The sequence below is a fragment of the Physeter macrocephalus genome, chromosome 18 (assembly GCF_002837175.3).
Source record: "Physeter macrocephalus isolate SW-GA chromosome 18, ASM283717v5, whole genome shotgun sequence".
Taxonomy (NCBI): domain Eukaryota; kingdom Metazoa; phylum Chordata; class Mammalia; order Artiodactyla; family Physeteridae; genus Physeter; species Physeter macrocephalus.
The window spans coordinates 68369443-68385475 of record NC_041231.1 but is presented as its reverse complement, the minus strand read 5'-3'; the positions used below and the strand labels follow the sequence as shown (position 1 = coordinate 68385475).

At 51.3% G+C, this 16033-nt stretch overlaps 3 protein-coding genes across 4 annotated transcripts in view; all 3 read left to right on the top strand.

The window, feature by feature from the left end:
* The window catches only part of TAP1 (transporter 1, ATP binding cassette subfamily B member), an 8564-nt gene extending 7554 nt beyond the window's left edge, over positions 1–1010 (top strand). Inside the window, exon 11 of the mRNA XM_007107875.4 lies at positions 398–1010. Within this exon, the coding sequence (XP_007107937.1) occupies positions 398–610 (213 nt within the window). The 3' untranslated portion in view covers positions 611–1010. The remainder of the gene's footprint in view (positions 1–397) is intronic.
* A 1054-nt stretch (positions 1011–2064) lies between these two features.
* On the top strand, positions 2065–5700 carry PSMB8 (proteasome 20S subunit beta 8). Of its 2 annotated transcripts, none has more exons than XM_028478957.2 (6): positions 2065–2375; positions 3159–3306; positions 3466–3577; positions 4493–4621; positions 4953–5157; positions 5404–5513. In XM_028478957.2, the coding sequence occupies exons 1-6, from the start codon at positions 2229–2231 to the stop codon at positions 5413–5415; spliced, it is 753 nt and encodes a 250-aa protein (XP_028334758.1). In that variant the 5' UTR covers positions 2065–2228; the 3' UTR covers positions 5416–5513. The 2 variants fall into 2 exon arrangements, with proteins under 2 accessions (XP_028334758.1, XP_007107938.2); XM_007107876.4 differs by having other exon boundaries at positions 2080–2375; positions 4449–4578; positions 5404–5700.
* A 2603-nt stretch (positions 5701–8303) lies between these two features.
* TAP2 (transporter 2, ATP binding cassette subfamily B member) overlaps positions 8304–16033 on the top strand; it is a 13267-nt gene continuing 5537 nt past the window's right edge. Inside the window, exons 1-9 of the mRNA XM_024121698.3 lie at positions 8304–8804; positions 8885–8999; positions 11607–11737; positions 11982–12187; positions 12751–12948; positions 13104–13232; positions 15160–15348; positions 15486–15659; positions 15842–16001. Coding sequence (XP_023977466.1) covers positions 8312–8804; positions 8885–8999; positions 11607–11737; positions 11982–12187; positions 12751–12948; positions 13104–13232; positions 15160–15348; positions 15486–15659; positions 15842–16001 — 1795 coding nt within the window. The 5' untranslated portion in view covers positions 8304–8311. The remainder of the gene's footprint in view (positions 8805–8884; positions 9000–11606; positions 11738–11981; positions 12188–12750; positions 12949–13103; positions 13233–15159; positions 15349–15485; positions 15660–15841; positions 16002–16033) is intronic.

Sequence of the window (16033 nt, the reverse complement as noted above, 5' to 3'; positions counted from 1 at the left end):
GGCCCTGGCTCACGGGCCCAGCCGCTCCGCGGCACGCGGGATCCTCCCAGACCGGGGCGTGAACCCGGTTCCCCTGCATCGGCAGGCGGACGCGCAACCACCGCGCCACCAGGGAAGCCCTAGTTATCTATTTTATATACAGTAGCGTGTGTATATGAATCCCAATCTCCCAGTTTAGGACTCTTTCTTTTATTCCACCGTTGCCAGCTCATGTAAACAGCCCTTCACAAGTCAAAGGTTTGACAGAGAAGCACCCAGAAGGAGAATCTTCAATTTCCTTGGGGTTATTGGCAGAGGTGGCAATGATCCTGGCGAGGTCTGTCTCAGCTCTGGAAACAGAGATGTCTCCCTGAGCTGGGAGTGGTCCCCTGGTCTGACCGTGTATGTTTTTTCTCAGGTGGAGCAGCTCCTGTATAAAAGCCCTGAGCGGTGCTCTCGGTCTGTGCTTCTCATCACCCAGCGCCTCAGCTTGGTGGAGAAGGCTGACCACATCCTCTTTCTGGAAAGAGGCACCATCATTGAGGCGGGAACCCACCAGCAGCTCATGGCGAATGAGGGACGATATTGGACCATGGTTCAGGCTCCTGGTGGATCAGGTGCTCCAGAATGAAAGACTTCTCAGACCTACACACTCCATCTCTCTCCCTTTTTCCCTCCTCTCTATAGTGGAGAGTTTGAGAACAAAGGTCTTACCAGAGTGGCAGGGTGGGCAGCTGCTACTGGGAGGGGTGACATTCTAAAACGTAACCCCTGAGGTGATGCCTGAAATTTTGCCATGAGTGTTAGCTGCTCTCCAAGCTCCTCTTGGTTATACAGATTTCCTGGAAGAGAACAGGCTTTAGAACTCCTTAGTGTAACTGGGTTTGGAGCCAGGGTTGGTGTGGCTAGCATGAGAAATATTTAGAATACACAGAAAGGGAAAGTCAGCTTCTTTTTAACCTGACCCGAGGCGTATGCTGGCCCATAAATACCCTATGGTTTCTTGATATTTATAATAAAATTGGTGTCTTGTACTGTGGTTTCTCGTGTTTTCAGTGGACCAAATGGCCCACCGACCATTGCAGCGCCATTTTCAGGAGCCGGGTCCCTCCCTCCTTCAGCATCCTCAGTGTTTCCCAGCCCTAAGTGTGCCATCTTCTCCCTTAAGTTTTCTGTTTCCTATGGTTGACCCCTTCACTTCTCCATCCGCCTGTGCCCGCCCCCAAGGATGAGCCAAACAGGGGGATAGAGTGTCCTCCAAGGCACCAGCAGCTGCAGTGCCTCAGAGCCCGGAGATGGAGGATGGAGGATGAGCATGTCTAGAGGAAGTTCACCACCTCATTCGCTCGCCCACCCCGGTCTTTTACAGCAGGGCTCGCCGGGTTCTGCAGTGGCACCTGCCTCAGTAACTCAGCGTAGTGGGCGGGGTGGTCTAGTAGATCTCTTTCATTCAGGGAGGGCCGTGGTCATGTGACGTCAACAGTTGCCGGGCAGATTAGGCCAACTCAGGTTGCAAGGAGAGGCGGGTCTTAGAGACGTTGAACACGACAGTGCTCAGTCAAGCAAGAATTACGCGAGTAGGTGCGGGCAGAAAGGGCAGTTCTTGTGGGTGGCTGCAGGTCAGGGAGACCGTTGAACCGGGAGAGACTCTAGCAGCGATCAGGTCGAAGGATTCAGAGGCTGCACCCTCTCCTTGGTGCTCCCTTCACCCACACGCTGTGGGTGTATTCTATTGCCGGTCTCCCCAAGACCTGTCTGTCCTCAAGACTCAGTGCCCTCACGTACTCCTATCCCTCCCCTACTTTTATAAAGCGATGCTCCTAGGCACACCCCTCCCCCATTCCCGATTTGAAACTGCTCCCAGGTTCTCGCTGACTTCCAGATTTCTGGTTAAGGCTACGCTTTTGATGCTATGACCCCTGCCCACCCCATAACTGTCCCCGGAGGATGCCCCAGCCTGTCGGTGTCTCTTACAGTAACCTCATCGCCCAGGGAGCTTTCGAGCTGCTCGCTCTCTTTTCTTCCTTTCTTCTGGCAGTCTATCACCCCCGTTTCCCTAATTTCCGTGAAGGCGGATCAGAGAAGCCTGTCCCCAACATAATACTCCTGGTCTCCATACGCCCACTGGACACTTCTCGAGAAGTGCAGGGGGATGTGGAAGAAATTCTGGTTCCCTCCCCTTAAGGCTTCGGGCTTTCGCTTTCACTTCCTCCTCCGAGAGCCGCCAGATCTCCGGGTGCTGGGCGGTCATGGCGCTGCTGGACTTGTGCGGAGCCCCCGGCAGGCAGCAGGAGGACTGGGCTTTCCCTCACGCGGGAAGCCGGCTGCGCTCGGACCCCAGTCACTACAGTTTCTCTCTGCGATCTCCGGAGCTCGCCCTCCCCCTGGGAATGCAGGTCAGGGCTGTAAGAAAATCCCGTGGGAGGCGGGCCGGAGGGAGCAGAGTAATGGAGGGTCTGCCTTGAGACTGTCCGGAGGCGGGGAAATGCGGAGGGGGCCATCCTTTAGTCTAGCAGAGCCACGTCCAGGGTCTAGGGCCGGAGCCAGGGAAGAGGCCACGTGGGACTTGGGGGCTGGCCGCCTGAGGGTTAGGAGGTGCAGATTAGGACCAAGAGGGAGAGGTGAGCGGGAAGGGAGCTCCTATCGGGAGACCAGAGAGCTTTCCTGCCCGTTCTCCATCACAAACAAATCACGAAGCTTTTCTCATGGGCCTATCCTATGATACAGGGGCTGTGTAGTGTCTTGCAAAACCTATGAACTTGAGTGTTTAGCCTGGACTCAGCCACTCACAGTTGTGTGCCTTGGATCAAGTCCCTTAGTCTAGGTCTTGGGTCTCTCTTCTGTAAAATGGGGATAATATTCATAAAACGTTTTTCCTGAGGCTTAAATGACCTATGAATGGAAAACCATTACAGTCACCCTTAAAATGTTTAGTTATGGTACCACTTATTTTATTTTATTTTTTCATGTCTATTGTGCTGGCATATGGAAAAGGTTGGTGTCATGGCCTCTTCTTTTCCTTCTCCCACACCATTTCCTTGTAGAGCTGGGTTATTAACTGTTTCATTTATTGGTGGTTGGAGAATTTCTGGGTATCTCCTTCCTCTAAATTCCTTTCCTGGAGTGTCCAGCTTCAGAAGTTTTCAGTGGCCCTTTCTCTGCCTTTTCTGTCTCCTTAGCCCACTGAATTCTTCCGGTTCCTGGGTGGGAATGGAGAAAGGAACATTCAGATCGAGATGGCTCATGGCACGACCACGCTGGCCTTCAAGTTCCAGCATGGGGTGATTGTGGCCGTGGATTCTCGGGCCTCGGCCGGGAATTACGTTGGTGAGTGTGTGTTCTCCAGCTGGCGGAATCTGGGAAGCTGGGCCCTCCTCTCAGCAGGAGCCCAGCATTTACACCAAAGTGGGACCAGATATTGTTTTAGGACACACAGGGAGAGCTGTGGGGTCATTCCTCCTCTCCCCAAACTCCATCTTCTTCCAGTCACATTAACGGTGAACAAGGTGATTGAGATTAACCCTTACCTGCTTGGCACCATGTCTGGCTGTGCAGCTGACTGTCAGTACTGGGAGCGTCTGCTGGCGAAGGAGTGCAGGTAGGCCTGGCCCCTTACCTCCCTTCTAAGCCTGGATTCTGCATCTTCCAGACCACTGCTCCTAACTGCCCCCAGCATCTTAGTGCTAATGCCGTGTTTCACAAAACAGTCTTTTGGTGATTAAAAACCTTCTCCCAAATCTCAGCCTGTGCTCCTACCAAGAAGCCAGATCATTTGTCAATTATCAATATTTAGCACTGACACCATCGACCCTGGTGGAATCCTATCATTTACTGGGATTTCTCTTTTTAAATTTATTTATTTATTTATTTATTTATTTTTGGCTGCATTGGGTCTTCACTGCAGTGCGCGGGCTTCTCTCACTGAGGTGGCTTCTCTTGTTGCAGAGCACGGGCTCTAGGCGAGCGGGCTTCTGTAGCTGTGGCATGCAGGCTCAGTGGTTGTGGCTCGCGGGCTCTAGAGCACAGGCTCAGTAGTTGTGGCGCACGGGCTTAGTTGCTCTGCTGCATGTGGGATCTTACTGGACGAGGGCTCGAACCCGTGTCCCCTGCATTGGCAGGCGGATTCTTAACCACTGCGCCACCAGGGAAGTCCCTACTCGGATTTCTTTATGTGGTTTTGATGACTTCCCTGGTGGTCCAGTGGTTAAGACTCCGCCTTCCAATGCAGGGGGCGTAGGTTCCATCCCTGGTAGGGAACTATGCTCCCACATGCCGCATAGCCAAAAAATAAAGAAAAGTTAATTCTATATAAATTCCAAATCTTTCCCCATCCTTAGATCCTACAAAACCACTCCTTTCTAATGCTTATCTCTTCAATCATTTTCTGCCCATCAAGTGGGCTGCTAGGAGGGGTGGCCTTCTCCTGTCACCTCTAAGTCCTCTCCTGGAACCTCCCTGTCCTCACCCAGGCTGTACTATTTGCGGAATGGTGAGCGTATCTCTGTGTCTGCAGCCTCCAAACTGCTCTCCAACATGATGTGCCAGTACCGGGGCATGGGCCTCTCCATGGTCAGCATGATCTGTGGCTGGGACAAGAAAGTGAGTCCCCTCCCTTCTCCATATTCCCAAGTGTGGATGAGAGGTCAGTTTCCCCACCGTACACTCCCACTCTGTCCCCAGAGGATACGTGGCACAGAGAACACTCAGTTATAGAACTCTTACCCACTGGCAATTTCTGGGTCTGGATGTGGACCATTTTTTCATAAGCTTGTCCCTTTGGATCAAATAGCTGATTCCAAGTTTGTTTTTCCTCCCTTAAGTTTCTATGATTGTTCCCAAAGTGTTCTCCTAGTTCAAATGGTCCTGGGGTCAGCCTAAGTCTTTGGTCCACTTCTCATGGCTCACACTTGAATCTGGATGTTACCAACAACTTCCTCTCCACTTCCAACCTAGACCCTTCTTGCATCCTATAGGGTCCTGGACTCTACTATGTGGATGGAAATGGGACTCGGCTCTCGGGAAATATGTTCTCCACTGGTAGTGGGCACTCCTATGCCTATGGGGTCATGGATACTGGCTATAGACCTGACCTTAGCATTGAAGAGGCCTGTGACCTGGGCCGAAGGGCAATTGTTCATGCCACCCACCGAGACAGCTATTCTGGAGGTGTTGTCAATAGTAAGAGACCAATGCCCTCCTCCCCTGCCACGCCCCTGAGGAGGGAGGAGGAAGGGGGGGGTTGAGATTGGGAGACAGGGGGGAGGCTGAGTGACAGGGAGTGGGTTTTCAGAGCCTGAAGGGGGCATTGCAATCCCGTAATAAGGGCTTTGAGTGTGTGTGTTGCTGTTGTCGCCTTCAACGTAACGTCATTAGCAGGATCTTGCTGAAGGGAAGGTGACTCTGTTCTTTCTTCTTTGCCTGCAGTGTACCACATGAAGGAGGACGGTTGGGTGAAAGTGGAAAGTACAGACGTCAGTGACCTGATGCACCAGTACCAGGAGGCCAGTCAGTAATGGTGGCAGTGGTGGACCTGGGGACCTGGGCCAGGTTACACCCCAGGAGAAAGAGGGGCCTGACCTGGCCCAGAGATAGAGAACCAGGGGCCACTGGGAGGCAGCGTGGAGTTTATCCTTTTGTGTGTTCTCTGTCTCCATGAGTATCACCCCCAGCCCAACCTTCTGGGTGCCCCACTAAGCACAATAAAGGAAAACGGTTATAAAAGCCTCTGTGTTGTGGCCTTGTGAGGGTTCTGGGCTGGGCTTGTTGGTTGGAAGGATCAGGAAATAAAGACAGACATTTCCTGAGAAAAGAGACTCAAACCCCTACCTAAGAAATGGGGTCTCATCAAATATTTCTCTGGGCTTTCCTTCCACTTTCATCTCTCCAGGACCTCCGGAAGGTTCAACATTGTCTGTGGACACTTAGGTGCAATCTAATTCAGGCTAGGCACACAACCTGGAGGCTCCTGTGTGGTCAGTGGGTATCTGGGTGTAGTGTGCTTAGAACAACTGTTTTTGACTTTGTAAAGGAGAATGAACAAGCTTCCTCCTCACATGTGTGCGGTAATTGTAAACACGGTCCCATTTATCTCAAATAACCCCCTGGAGAGATTGGATATTACATGGAAAGATGGACGTTAGGGGTTCCATTTCATGACGGGTCACACTCCATTGCAAGATGACAACACTGTGATTGAAGTGGAAGAGGAGATAAGGAGGACTCTCTGAAGTTGGAAATATGAGGAAAAGGTAACCAGGTTAGAAAGATGAGTCAGAATGAGATTTTCTTTCTTTCTTTTTTTTTTTTTTTTGTGGTATGCGGGCCTCCCTCTGTTGTGGCCTCTCCCGTTGCGGAGCACAGGCTCCGGACGCGCAGGCTCAGCGGCCATGGCTCACGGGCCCAGCCGCTCCGCGGCATGTGGGATCCTCCCAGAGCGGGGCGCGAACCCGGTTCCCCTGCATCGGCAGGCGGACGCGCAACCACTGCGCCACCAGGGAAGCCCCCAGAATGAGATTTTCTGAATCACGCTGGGACTTCAGGAAGGAGCAGGACACTGTCACCTCTCCAAGGAGAGTTCGTCAAAGGAAGAGCTTGTAAGTAGGAAGCAGCTGAACATAGAGCTTTTTCATTAGAGAGAGATCCTTAAAATCCCAGAATGGACGGGGTTGGAGAAGTTTTAGTAATCCCCTAACTTCAAATCTAAATTTGAAGTGACTCATGGAAGTCGTGCCAATAACATTTCAAAAGGGTGCTTTGGAATCCACGTGGCCCTCCCTTGGGGAATATGTTGAGTCTGGGAGGTGGTTTCAACCAGAAGAGTTATTTCTGTTATAAACCAATCTGCCTGTCCCATAGATGGGCTCTGGGTCTGGCAGGACCTATAGAAACCTGATTACTGCGCTAATCAGTGTTAAAATAGACTAAGAAACAAACTCCATTTCCCTCATATGAGGAAGGTGGTTCCACCATAATCTGAAGCACAAATCTAAAGGCGTCTGAACACTTTCTCTGCTCAGGAGCTGTGTTGAGAAAAGACAGATGAAGATGTGCAGTGGGGGCCTTCTCAGCTCGGAATCTGTTAAGTGGAAACTCACTTAGGTCCTGGTGAGAGTAGCTGGGCCTTCTGTATAGAAGTCCTGTGTGTTTCTCGCTTGGACTCTGGCTGTGTGTGTGTGTGTTTTGTTTGTTTGTTGTTGTTGTTTTTTTTTTTTTTTTTTTTTGGTGGTACGCAGGCCTCTCACCGTTGTGGCCTCTCCCGTTGCGGAGCACAGGCTCCGGACGCGCAGGCTCAGCGGCCATGGCTCACGGGCCCAGCCGCTCCGCGGCATGTGGGATCCTCCCAGACCGGGGCGCGAACCCGGTTCCCCTGCATCGGCAGGCGGACGCGCAAAGTTGTTGTTGTTTTAAACCCCAAGATCCTACAACTGGAACTTGGATTGGGAAAGAGGGCAGTTCTCAAAATAGGTTCAGAGCTGAGGTATGAAAATCCAGCGGTTCTCCAATTACAAAGCATCCCAATCCTCGAAACAGCTTTATTTCACTTAGTGGCAATTTAAAAAACTGTAGCAGTTTCCTGTGACAGAGTAACTGTTGCTGAGGGTGGAGACTAACCGGGGCCTGGCACGTGGAGCAGGACTCGGGGGTCTGTTCCGCGGGCTGCAGGTGTCGCGCGCCGCCTGCTGGCCGCCGGGCCCACCACCGGGCACCGGCTGAGGAAGCGAAAGCGAAAGGCGAGGGAGCCCGGCCGCCCTGGCTCAGGGATACGCCCTGGCTCAGGGATCCTCGCCCGCCGACAGAGGGGAAACGAAGCGGAGGTGGCGCGAGGGGATTTCAGAGCTCGGCCCCCGGCACGTAAAGGAAAGACCCCCGAGCTGCAGCCCAGAAGCCCCCTCCGGTGAGTTGGTGCGCGTGGGAACCTGGAGCGCTAACAGGGACGCAGCCCATCCACCAGCCACTCCGCGCCCCAGGCTTCCTGCCCTTCTGGACCCCGGGAGCAAGGGAGCGGGGTGGGACCGCCTGGCCCTTTGGAACTCGGCGGCGGCGGCGGCTGGCGGGGGCGGGGTGGGGGGGAGGGGGTCACGGGTCTTTTTTTTAGAGGATGAGGCTGCAGATGGTCAGGCTTCGCAGCTCCTCTGTCAGGCCGAATGCCTGGGATCCTAGGAGGGAGATGCTGAGGAGGACCAAGCACCTTTCAGGCATCTTTCAGGGTAGCACTGGGTAAATAAAATGGAAAGCCAGTGGACGCGTTCGGCGAAGTGCGAGTGGGGAGGAGTGGGGACAAGGACTGGGACTCACCTCTGTCGTTTCTCACCTTCTACCCCTAGATCTCGCCATGCGGCTCCCTGACTTGAGACCCTGGACCTTCCTGCTGCTGGCCGACTCGGCGTTACTCTGGCTGCTGCAGGCGACCCTGGGGGCTCTGCTTCCCCGCGGGCTTCCAGGCCTGTGGCTAGAGGGCACCTTGCGACTGGGAGGGCTTTGGTGGCTGCTGAGGCTGGGAGGGCTGCTGGGGTTTGTGGGATCACTGCTGCCCCTCCTCTGCCTGGTGACCCCTCTGTTTCTCTCCCTGGGGGCCCTGGTCCCGGGGACCTTGAGTGGTCCCCCAGCCAGGGTGGCTTCAGCCCCTTGGAGCTGGCTGCTGCTGGAGTACGGGGCGGCAGGGCTGAGCTGGGGCGTGTGGGCTGTGCTGAGCCCTCCAGAAGCCCCGGAGAGGGAGAAGGGCCAGGAGAACAACAGAGCCTTGATGTGGAGGTTGCTGAAGCTCTCCAGGCCAGACCTGCCTTTCCTGGGTGCGGCCTTCTTCTTCCTCACTGTTGCCACGTTGGGTGAGTCGGGAGAGGGTGCTGTGACTTGGAGGTGGGAAAAGGCCCTGGGCACCAGCACATTCACTGTTGTCCTCACGCAGGTGAGACATTAATCCCTTACTATTCTGGTCTTGTGATTGACATCCTGGGAGGTGATTTTGATCCTGATGCCTTTGCCAGCGCCATCTTATTCATGTGTCTCTTCTCTGTTGTGAGGTAGGTGATGGTGATTTGCTAGCCCCCAGTTTTTACAGGGGCCCTCCCTTTCCTAACTCTGTTTTCAGACCCTCTTGTGCCCAAAGCACAAAATACTTAAGCTAAAAATCTGTATTTGTTCATTCACCATTCTGTGTCATGCATCCATTCATTTATTCCTCCGTTCACCACGTGGCTCCATCATCTTCAAAGTTTATATTACTTATTATAGTTACAGATAGAAGTGAATGTGGTACAAAAGGTGTTTATGTGTCGAATGGAATGCCTCTCAGTTACCTCTCAACATTTTTATCTCCATGAAGTTCCATTTCTCTTTTCTGTCTCCAACCTCCCACCCTGTGTTTGTTTCCACAGTTATCCTGTTGTCAGGGTGGGCACGTTTCTTCCTCCTGACTCTTCGTCCTTAAGTCATCTTGTCTATCCTGGAAGATCTTACTCTGAGGCTTTCACCTTTCTTTCCAGCATCTTTACTCTTTTCCACTTCATTTACTTTTCCTTCTGTTTTAAGACGTAGCTAGGAAGCCGCTGTCTACAACCTAACTAACTAATTAACTAACTGCTTGATAGGGCTGGGACTAGGATGAGGTGAGTCAGGCACCTAGGCTGCAAAATTGAAGGAGGTGCTCATTCTGAGGGTCGTGCGAGTACCTCACTAGCCTTCCCCAAATACCAGCCGGCTGCTTGATACCGCTCCTTTGCTATGGTCATACTTCATTTAGAATCCCTCACAAACCAGTTCTTCATTATTTCATACTTACTACTCTTTGCCAAAACTACTTAAAAGTGAACTTCTGGGCTTCCCTGGTGGCGCAGTGGTTGAGAATCTGCCTTCCAATGCAGGGGACACGGGTTCGTGCCCCGGTCTGGGAAGATCCCACATGCCACGGAGCAACTGGGCCCGTGAGCCACAACTACTGAGCCTGCGCGTCTGGAGCCTGTGCTCCGCAACGAGAGAGGCCGCGATAGTGAGAGGTCCGCGCACCGCGATGGAGAGTGGCCCCCGCTTGCCACAACTAGAGAGAGCCCACGCACAGAAACGAAGACCCAACACAGCCAAAAATAAATAAATAAAATAAATAAATAAATAAATAAATAAAAAAGCCAAGCATTTGAAGCCCTTTAAAAAAAAAAAGTGAACTTCTTATTGATCAAGCTGCTGCTTAAAAAAAAAAAAAAATCAGCCCTCAGTTCTCTATGTGTCTGTAGCATCTGGCATGAGAACAATCTTCTTTAAAAAATTATTATGTATTTTATTTATTTGTCTGTGCTGGGTCTTAGTTGCGGTATATGGTCTCTCAGCTGCAGCATGTGGGATCTAGTTTCCTGACCAGGGATCGAACCTGGGCCCCCTGCGTTGGGAGCTCGGAGTCTTAACCACTGGACCACCAGGGAAGTCCCAGAACAATCTCTTATGATTCATCTTGTTCTTCAGGTAGCTTTTATGAACTCCCTTTCTACTTTCCAGTCCACTCTCCCTCTTCTGGAGAACCGTCCTCCTCTGGGTCCTTAATTATGGACTTTTCTCAGGACTCAGTTCTTTGATCTTTAAGAACATTTTTCCTGTTGAGCTAATGCAGCTCACATCTGCAGGACATTCCCACATCCACATTCCCACATCCAGCTCCAGTCTTGTAATCCAGAGGCCTCCTTGACATTCCCATTGGATGACGCCCTGTTACCTCAGAGACTCCATGCACCCAGAACTCCAAGTACATCCCACTCCCTCCTGGTCTCCTTGAAAATGCCTCCCTCTTCTTATTCCCATTCATGAAACCATCAGTATCCTCAGCTCCAAGCACCAGCACTGTCGCTGCCTTTCTCATGTTCTTGCATTTTCCACACTCAAAACGTGCTCCTGTGGCTCCTTTCTCTCCATTCTCACTGTGATCACCAAAGTCCAGACCCTCACCATTTCATGTCTGAGTATGGCAACATGGTAATTAGATTTGTATTAGACATGGTAATTAGATTTGTATTAGAAACCCATATTTTGTACAGTTCTTGCTTGTGTGCTTTCACGTTTTTCCTTTGAGTTTGACTGTAAAAATTCACTTGGTGTAAGAGGAATTCTCCAAACCCAAGGACAGTGGAGAGGGGAGAACACCAGGGTTCCAGGGCTTTGGAGATGGGAGGGCAGGGAGTCCATTGCTGTAGTTCCCACAAGAAAGTATCAATATCTAGAAGTAGGAAGAAGGACGTTGGGGGTGGGGAGGAAGGAGACCAAGACCAAGGGGAAAGCTGGAGGGATGGCCCTGAGAGAGACCAGGTCAGAAGCAAGCCATAGGCTCTTTCCCTTCACAGCATCTTTCCATTTCTGTTGTACTGTTCCCTCCTGTCTAGCACAGATGAACTAGTGATGCTGGTGAATCTGTCCGTGTTATGATGTGGTTCCCACAGCTGGCTGACTGTGTCCTCTTTTCTCTTCGTCTGTTGATTCCTGCCCCTTGTGTCTCCCTCTCTCTTATTTGTTTCTCTTCTGCTCTCATGATATACTGCCCCCAACTTTGTATTTCTTTTCTTTCCATGCTTTCTCCTCGGCTTCTCTCCCTCCCTCCGTCCTTCTCTGCGTCTCTCCTCTTCATCCTCCGCCGCCCTCCTTCCCCGCAGCTCGCTGTCCGCAGGCTGCCGAGGAAGCATCTTCACCTTCATCGCGTCCAGAATCAACCTGCGGATCCGGGAGCTGCTTTTCTCCTGCCTCCTGTGCCAGGACCTTGCTTTCTTCCAGGAGACTAAGACAGGTAGGGCCTGGAGTCCAGGTCTGGGGTCCCCCAGGACTTCCTTTCCCCTCCACTGCCCTCCCCCTGCATCCCTGGCGCCAAGGCCTGGAGCTGTTTTTCTCTCTTTGGGGACCATGTAGAGAGGCAGTCTCCACCTGTCTGTCTGCACGGAGGGAGGGCTGTGTGAGATTGGGAGCTCAGGAGGGAGTTTCTGGGGCTTCTGCATTACAACACGTGGTTTCCTCACCTGCTTTGTCCTGCCCAGGGGAGCTGAATTCCCGGCTGAGCTCGGACACCAAACTGATGAGTGATTGGCTTCCTCTTAATGCCAACGTGCTGTCTCGAAGCCTGGTGAAAGTGCTGGGACTTTACAGCTTCATGCTCAACGTGTCACCTCGACTCACCCTCCTTTCTCTGCTTGAGGTGCCTCTAATGACAGCGGTTGAAAAGATGTACAGTGCTCGCCATCAGGTACGTGTGGATGGTAGGGAATCCCCAGGGAAGAAGAAAGTTCTCCTAGAGGCCTTCTCCTCCAGGCCCCTAGAGGCTTCAGAAGGTCCATGACCCTCTGGGACTTTGTGTGTGTGTGTGACGGCGGGGGGGCGGGGTGGGAAGAGAGAGAGAGAGGGAGAGAGAGAGAGATATTTTCAGGTTATTTTCCATTATAGGTTATTAAAAGATGTTGAATGTAGTTCCCTGTGCTATACAGTAAATCCTTGTTGCTTATCTATTTTGTGTTAGTAGTTTGTATCTGTTCATCTCAAACTCTTAATTTATCCACTCTCCCCTTCCCCCACCTTTGGTAACCATAAGTTTGTTTTCTACGTCTGTGAGTCTGTTTCTGTTTGTATACAGATTCATTTGTATTATTTTTTTAGATTCTACATGTAAATGATATCATATAGTGTTTGTCTTTCTCTGTCTGACTTACTTCACTTAGCGTGAAGAGAGTGTTCCAAGGGCTGGAATGAGACGTGGGGGTCGGCTGTCTTCTGCCGAATCAGCCCCTCCCATCTCCTGCCCCACTTTTCCAGGCAGTCCTTCAGGAGATCCAGGATGCTGTGGCGAAAGCAGGACAGGTGGTACGTGAGGCAGTTGGAGGGCTGCAGACTGTGCGCAGTTTTGGGGCGGAGGAGCAAGAGGTCCGTCGCTATAAGGAGGCTCTTGACCGATGCCGGCAGCTGTGGTGGCGACGAGATCTTGAACAGGCCCTCTGCTTGCTCTTAAAGAGGGTGAGAAGGCTGAGTGGCTGGAGGAAGGTCCCAGGGAGGGGGCAGGGAAAGTGATGGTCCTCTTCCTACAGCTGGTCCGGGGGTTGCTCAGTGTCATAGGGGCAGGGAGGCCAAAGAATGGAAGATTCTCAGGCTCCCTTTCCTTCTCCCTTCAGATGCTGCACTTGGCAATGCAGGTGCTATTGCTGAGATGTGGGCTGCAGCAGATCCTGGCTGGGGACCTCACCCGGGGCGGGCTGCTCTCCTTTCTGCTCTACCAGGAGAACGTGGGCATCCAAGTGCAAGTGAGTCAGGAGCTGTGCACGCTCTCTTTTCCCGCTTTGGCTTCTATTTGTTCCCCTTAAAAAAACAAACAAACTGAAATAACCCCAACTCATTGTGATGGAGAATTTCAGACATGGGCAATAAAAGAGAAAAAAACTATAATGTGAACCCCCATGTACCCAGCATCTGTTTTTTTCTTTTTTAACTTTTTCTTTCTTTATTTTATTTAAAATTTTTGTTTTATGTTGGGGTATAGTTGATTTACAGTGTTATGTTAGTTTCAGGTGTACAGCAAAGTGAATCAGTTATACATATATCCACTCTTTTTTAGATTCTTTTCCCATGTAGGTCTTTACAGAGTATTGAGTAGAGTTCCCTGTGCTACACAGTAGGTCCTTATTAGTTACCTATTTTATATATAGTAGTGTGTATATATCATAGGATATTGAATATAGTCCTCTCTGCTATACAGTAGGACCTTGTTGTTTCTCCCCTAGCATCTGTTTTAACAATTACCAATTCATGGCCAATCTTATTTAATCTGTAACCCCACCCACTTCCCTCCCCCCATATTATTTTGAAGCAAATCCAAGATACGGTTTCATCTGTAAATATGTATCGCTAAATGTAAACATTAAAATACATGTAACCACAAAGCCATGACCACACCAAAAGAATTAACAACAACTTCACCAAATGCAAGTCAATGATCAGATTTTCACATTTCTCATAAAGGTATATATTACACTGATCTCTTTCTCTCTCTCATAAACATCTGTGGTGGCAGCAACCAGTAAAGCTTAGTGCCCAGATCCATTAAATCATTTGCGGTGGCAAAACGGTGACACTCCACCATTCCTTCATTTATTAGCCAGATGCATGTCTCAAGGGAGATGTCTTCTCATCTACTGTTTGGTTGCCAGGTGGTACAGTTTGATTAGGGAAGGCAGAGTAAGTGCTTAGTTCCTTCCCTATAGTTACCAGTTTTCAAAAATAATTAGTTACTGCATCTTGGGCTTTATTTTATAAGTTTCGTTGACACTGATTAAACATCTTTTATGGGTGGAGAGCTGTGCAAAGCAGTCTGGCATCTGCAGAGAGGAGGTGGGCACAGCACCCGCTTTTAAGGAGTTCCCTGTGTAATTGGGCCAGACAGAACTGTGTACGAGTAACTGGAAAGGTCTGGGGATGGAAGGACTATGGTTTCCATCCTTTACCTGGCAAATTGGAATAATGGGGTATTGGTGCCCCTTTGAAATTCAAGAAAATTGCACATTAAGGGGACTTCCCTGGCGGTCCAGTGGTTAGTACTCCATGCTTCCACTGCAGGGCGCACGGGTTTGATCCCTGGTCAGGGAAACAGGATCCCGTATGTCCTGTGGCACGGCCAAAAAAAAAAAAAATCGCACATTAACAGTAGGGAATCTGGACTTCCCTGGTGGTGCAGTGGTTAAGAATCCGCCTGCCAATGCAGGGGACACTGGTTTGATCTCTGGTCCTGGAAGATCGCACATGCCGCAGAGCAACTAAGCCCGTGTGCCACAATTACTGAGCCTGCGCTCTAGAGCCCACGAGCCACAACTGCTGAGCCCACGCACCACAACTACTGAAGCCCACGTGCCTAGAGCCCATGCTCTGCAACAAGAGCAGTCACCACAATGAGAAGCCTGTGCACCGCAACCAAGAGTAGTCCTCACTTGCTGCAACTAGAAAAAACCTGCGCGCAGCAACGAAGACCCCACACAACCAAAAATAAATAAATAAACGTATCTATCTAGATATGTGTGTGTGTATATATATATGTATTTAAAAGGTAGGGAATCTTTTTTGGATGAGGGGAGAAGCATGGCTGGGGTGGAGTGTGGCAGGGAGTGTGTGAGGAGTTGGGAAGTTGGTTCCTGGTGGAGCTTCCTTTGCTTGGCTGACCCCTGCCTTTCTGTTTTGCAGACCCTGGTGTACATGTTTGGGGACATGCTGAGCAACGTGGGGGCTGCAGAGAAGGTGTTTGGCTACCTGGACCGAAAGCCAAATCTGCCTCCAACTGGGACGCTGGCCCCACCCACTCTGCAGGGCCGGGTGGAATTCCAAAACGTCTCCTTTGTGTATCCCAATTGCCCTGACCAGCCTGTGCTCAAGGTGCCCAATGGAGACCCCAGGGAGGGAATCTGGGCCCCTCACGCCCTGAGTGATGAGAAGCTTATCTTCCTCTGATAGAAAGAAGAGGAGAGGGAGGGCAAACAGGCAGGCCCCTAACTCTTTCATGGCTTTTCTAGGGTCTGACATTCACCCTGCATCCTGGGCAGATGACTGCACTGGTGGGGCCCAATGGATCTGGAAAGAGCACAGTGGCTGCCCTGCTGCAGAATCTGTACCAGCCCACCGAAGGGCAGGTGCTGCTGGACGGGGAGCCCATCTCCCAGTATGAGCACCGCTACCTACACCAACAGGTGAGTGGGGAGGAAGGAGAGGGATTGCAGATTGGATGGAAGAAGGATGTGCAGAGAGCAGGGGGTGGAGACGGGGGAAGAAACACAAGGGGTCCATTGTGAGGTAGGTAGGCGAGGAGGAAAGGAGGGTCCCTGCCATGGGGGTTTCCACATGGTCCTCTGCTCCTGTCGCCTCTGCCCAGGTGGTTTTGGTCGGGCAGGAGCCTGTGCTGTTCTCGGGTTCGGTGAGGGACAACATCACTTATGGGCTGAAGGGCTGCAGCGATGAGAAGGTGCTGGCTGCTGCACGGGCGGCCAGAGTGGAGGAGTTCATAAAGGAAATGAAGCACGGACTCGATACAGGTACCTTCTTCTTCTTCTTTTTTTTTTTTTTT

Coding starts and splice junctions, on each gene's coding strand:
- PSMB8 (XM_007107876.4), top strand. CDS start 2,229: ATGGCGCTGCTGGACTTGTGCGGAGCCCCCGGCAGGCAGCAGGAGGAC. Junction 2,376..3,158: donor CCCTCCCCCTGGGAATGCAG/GTCAGGGCTGTA, acceptor CTGTCTCCTTAG/CCCACTGAATTCTTCCGGTT. Junction 3,578..4,448: donor CTGCTGGCGAAGGAGTGCAG/GTAGGCCTGGCC, acceptor GTCCTCACCCAG/GCTGTACTATTTGCGGAATG.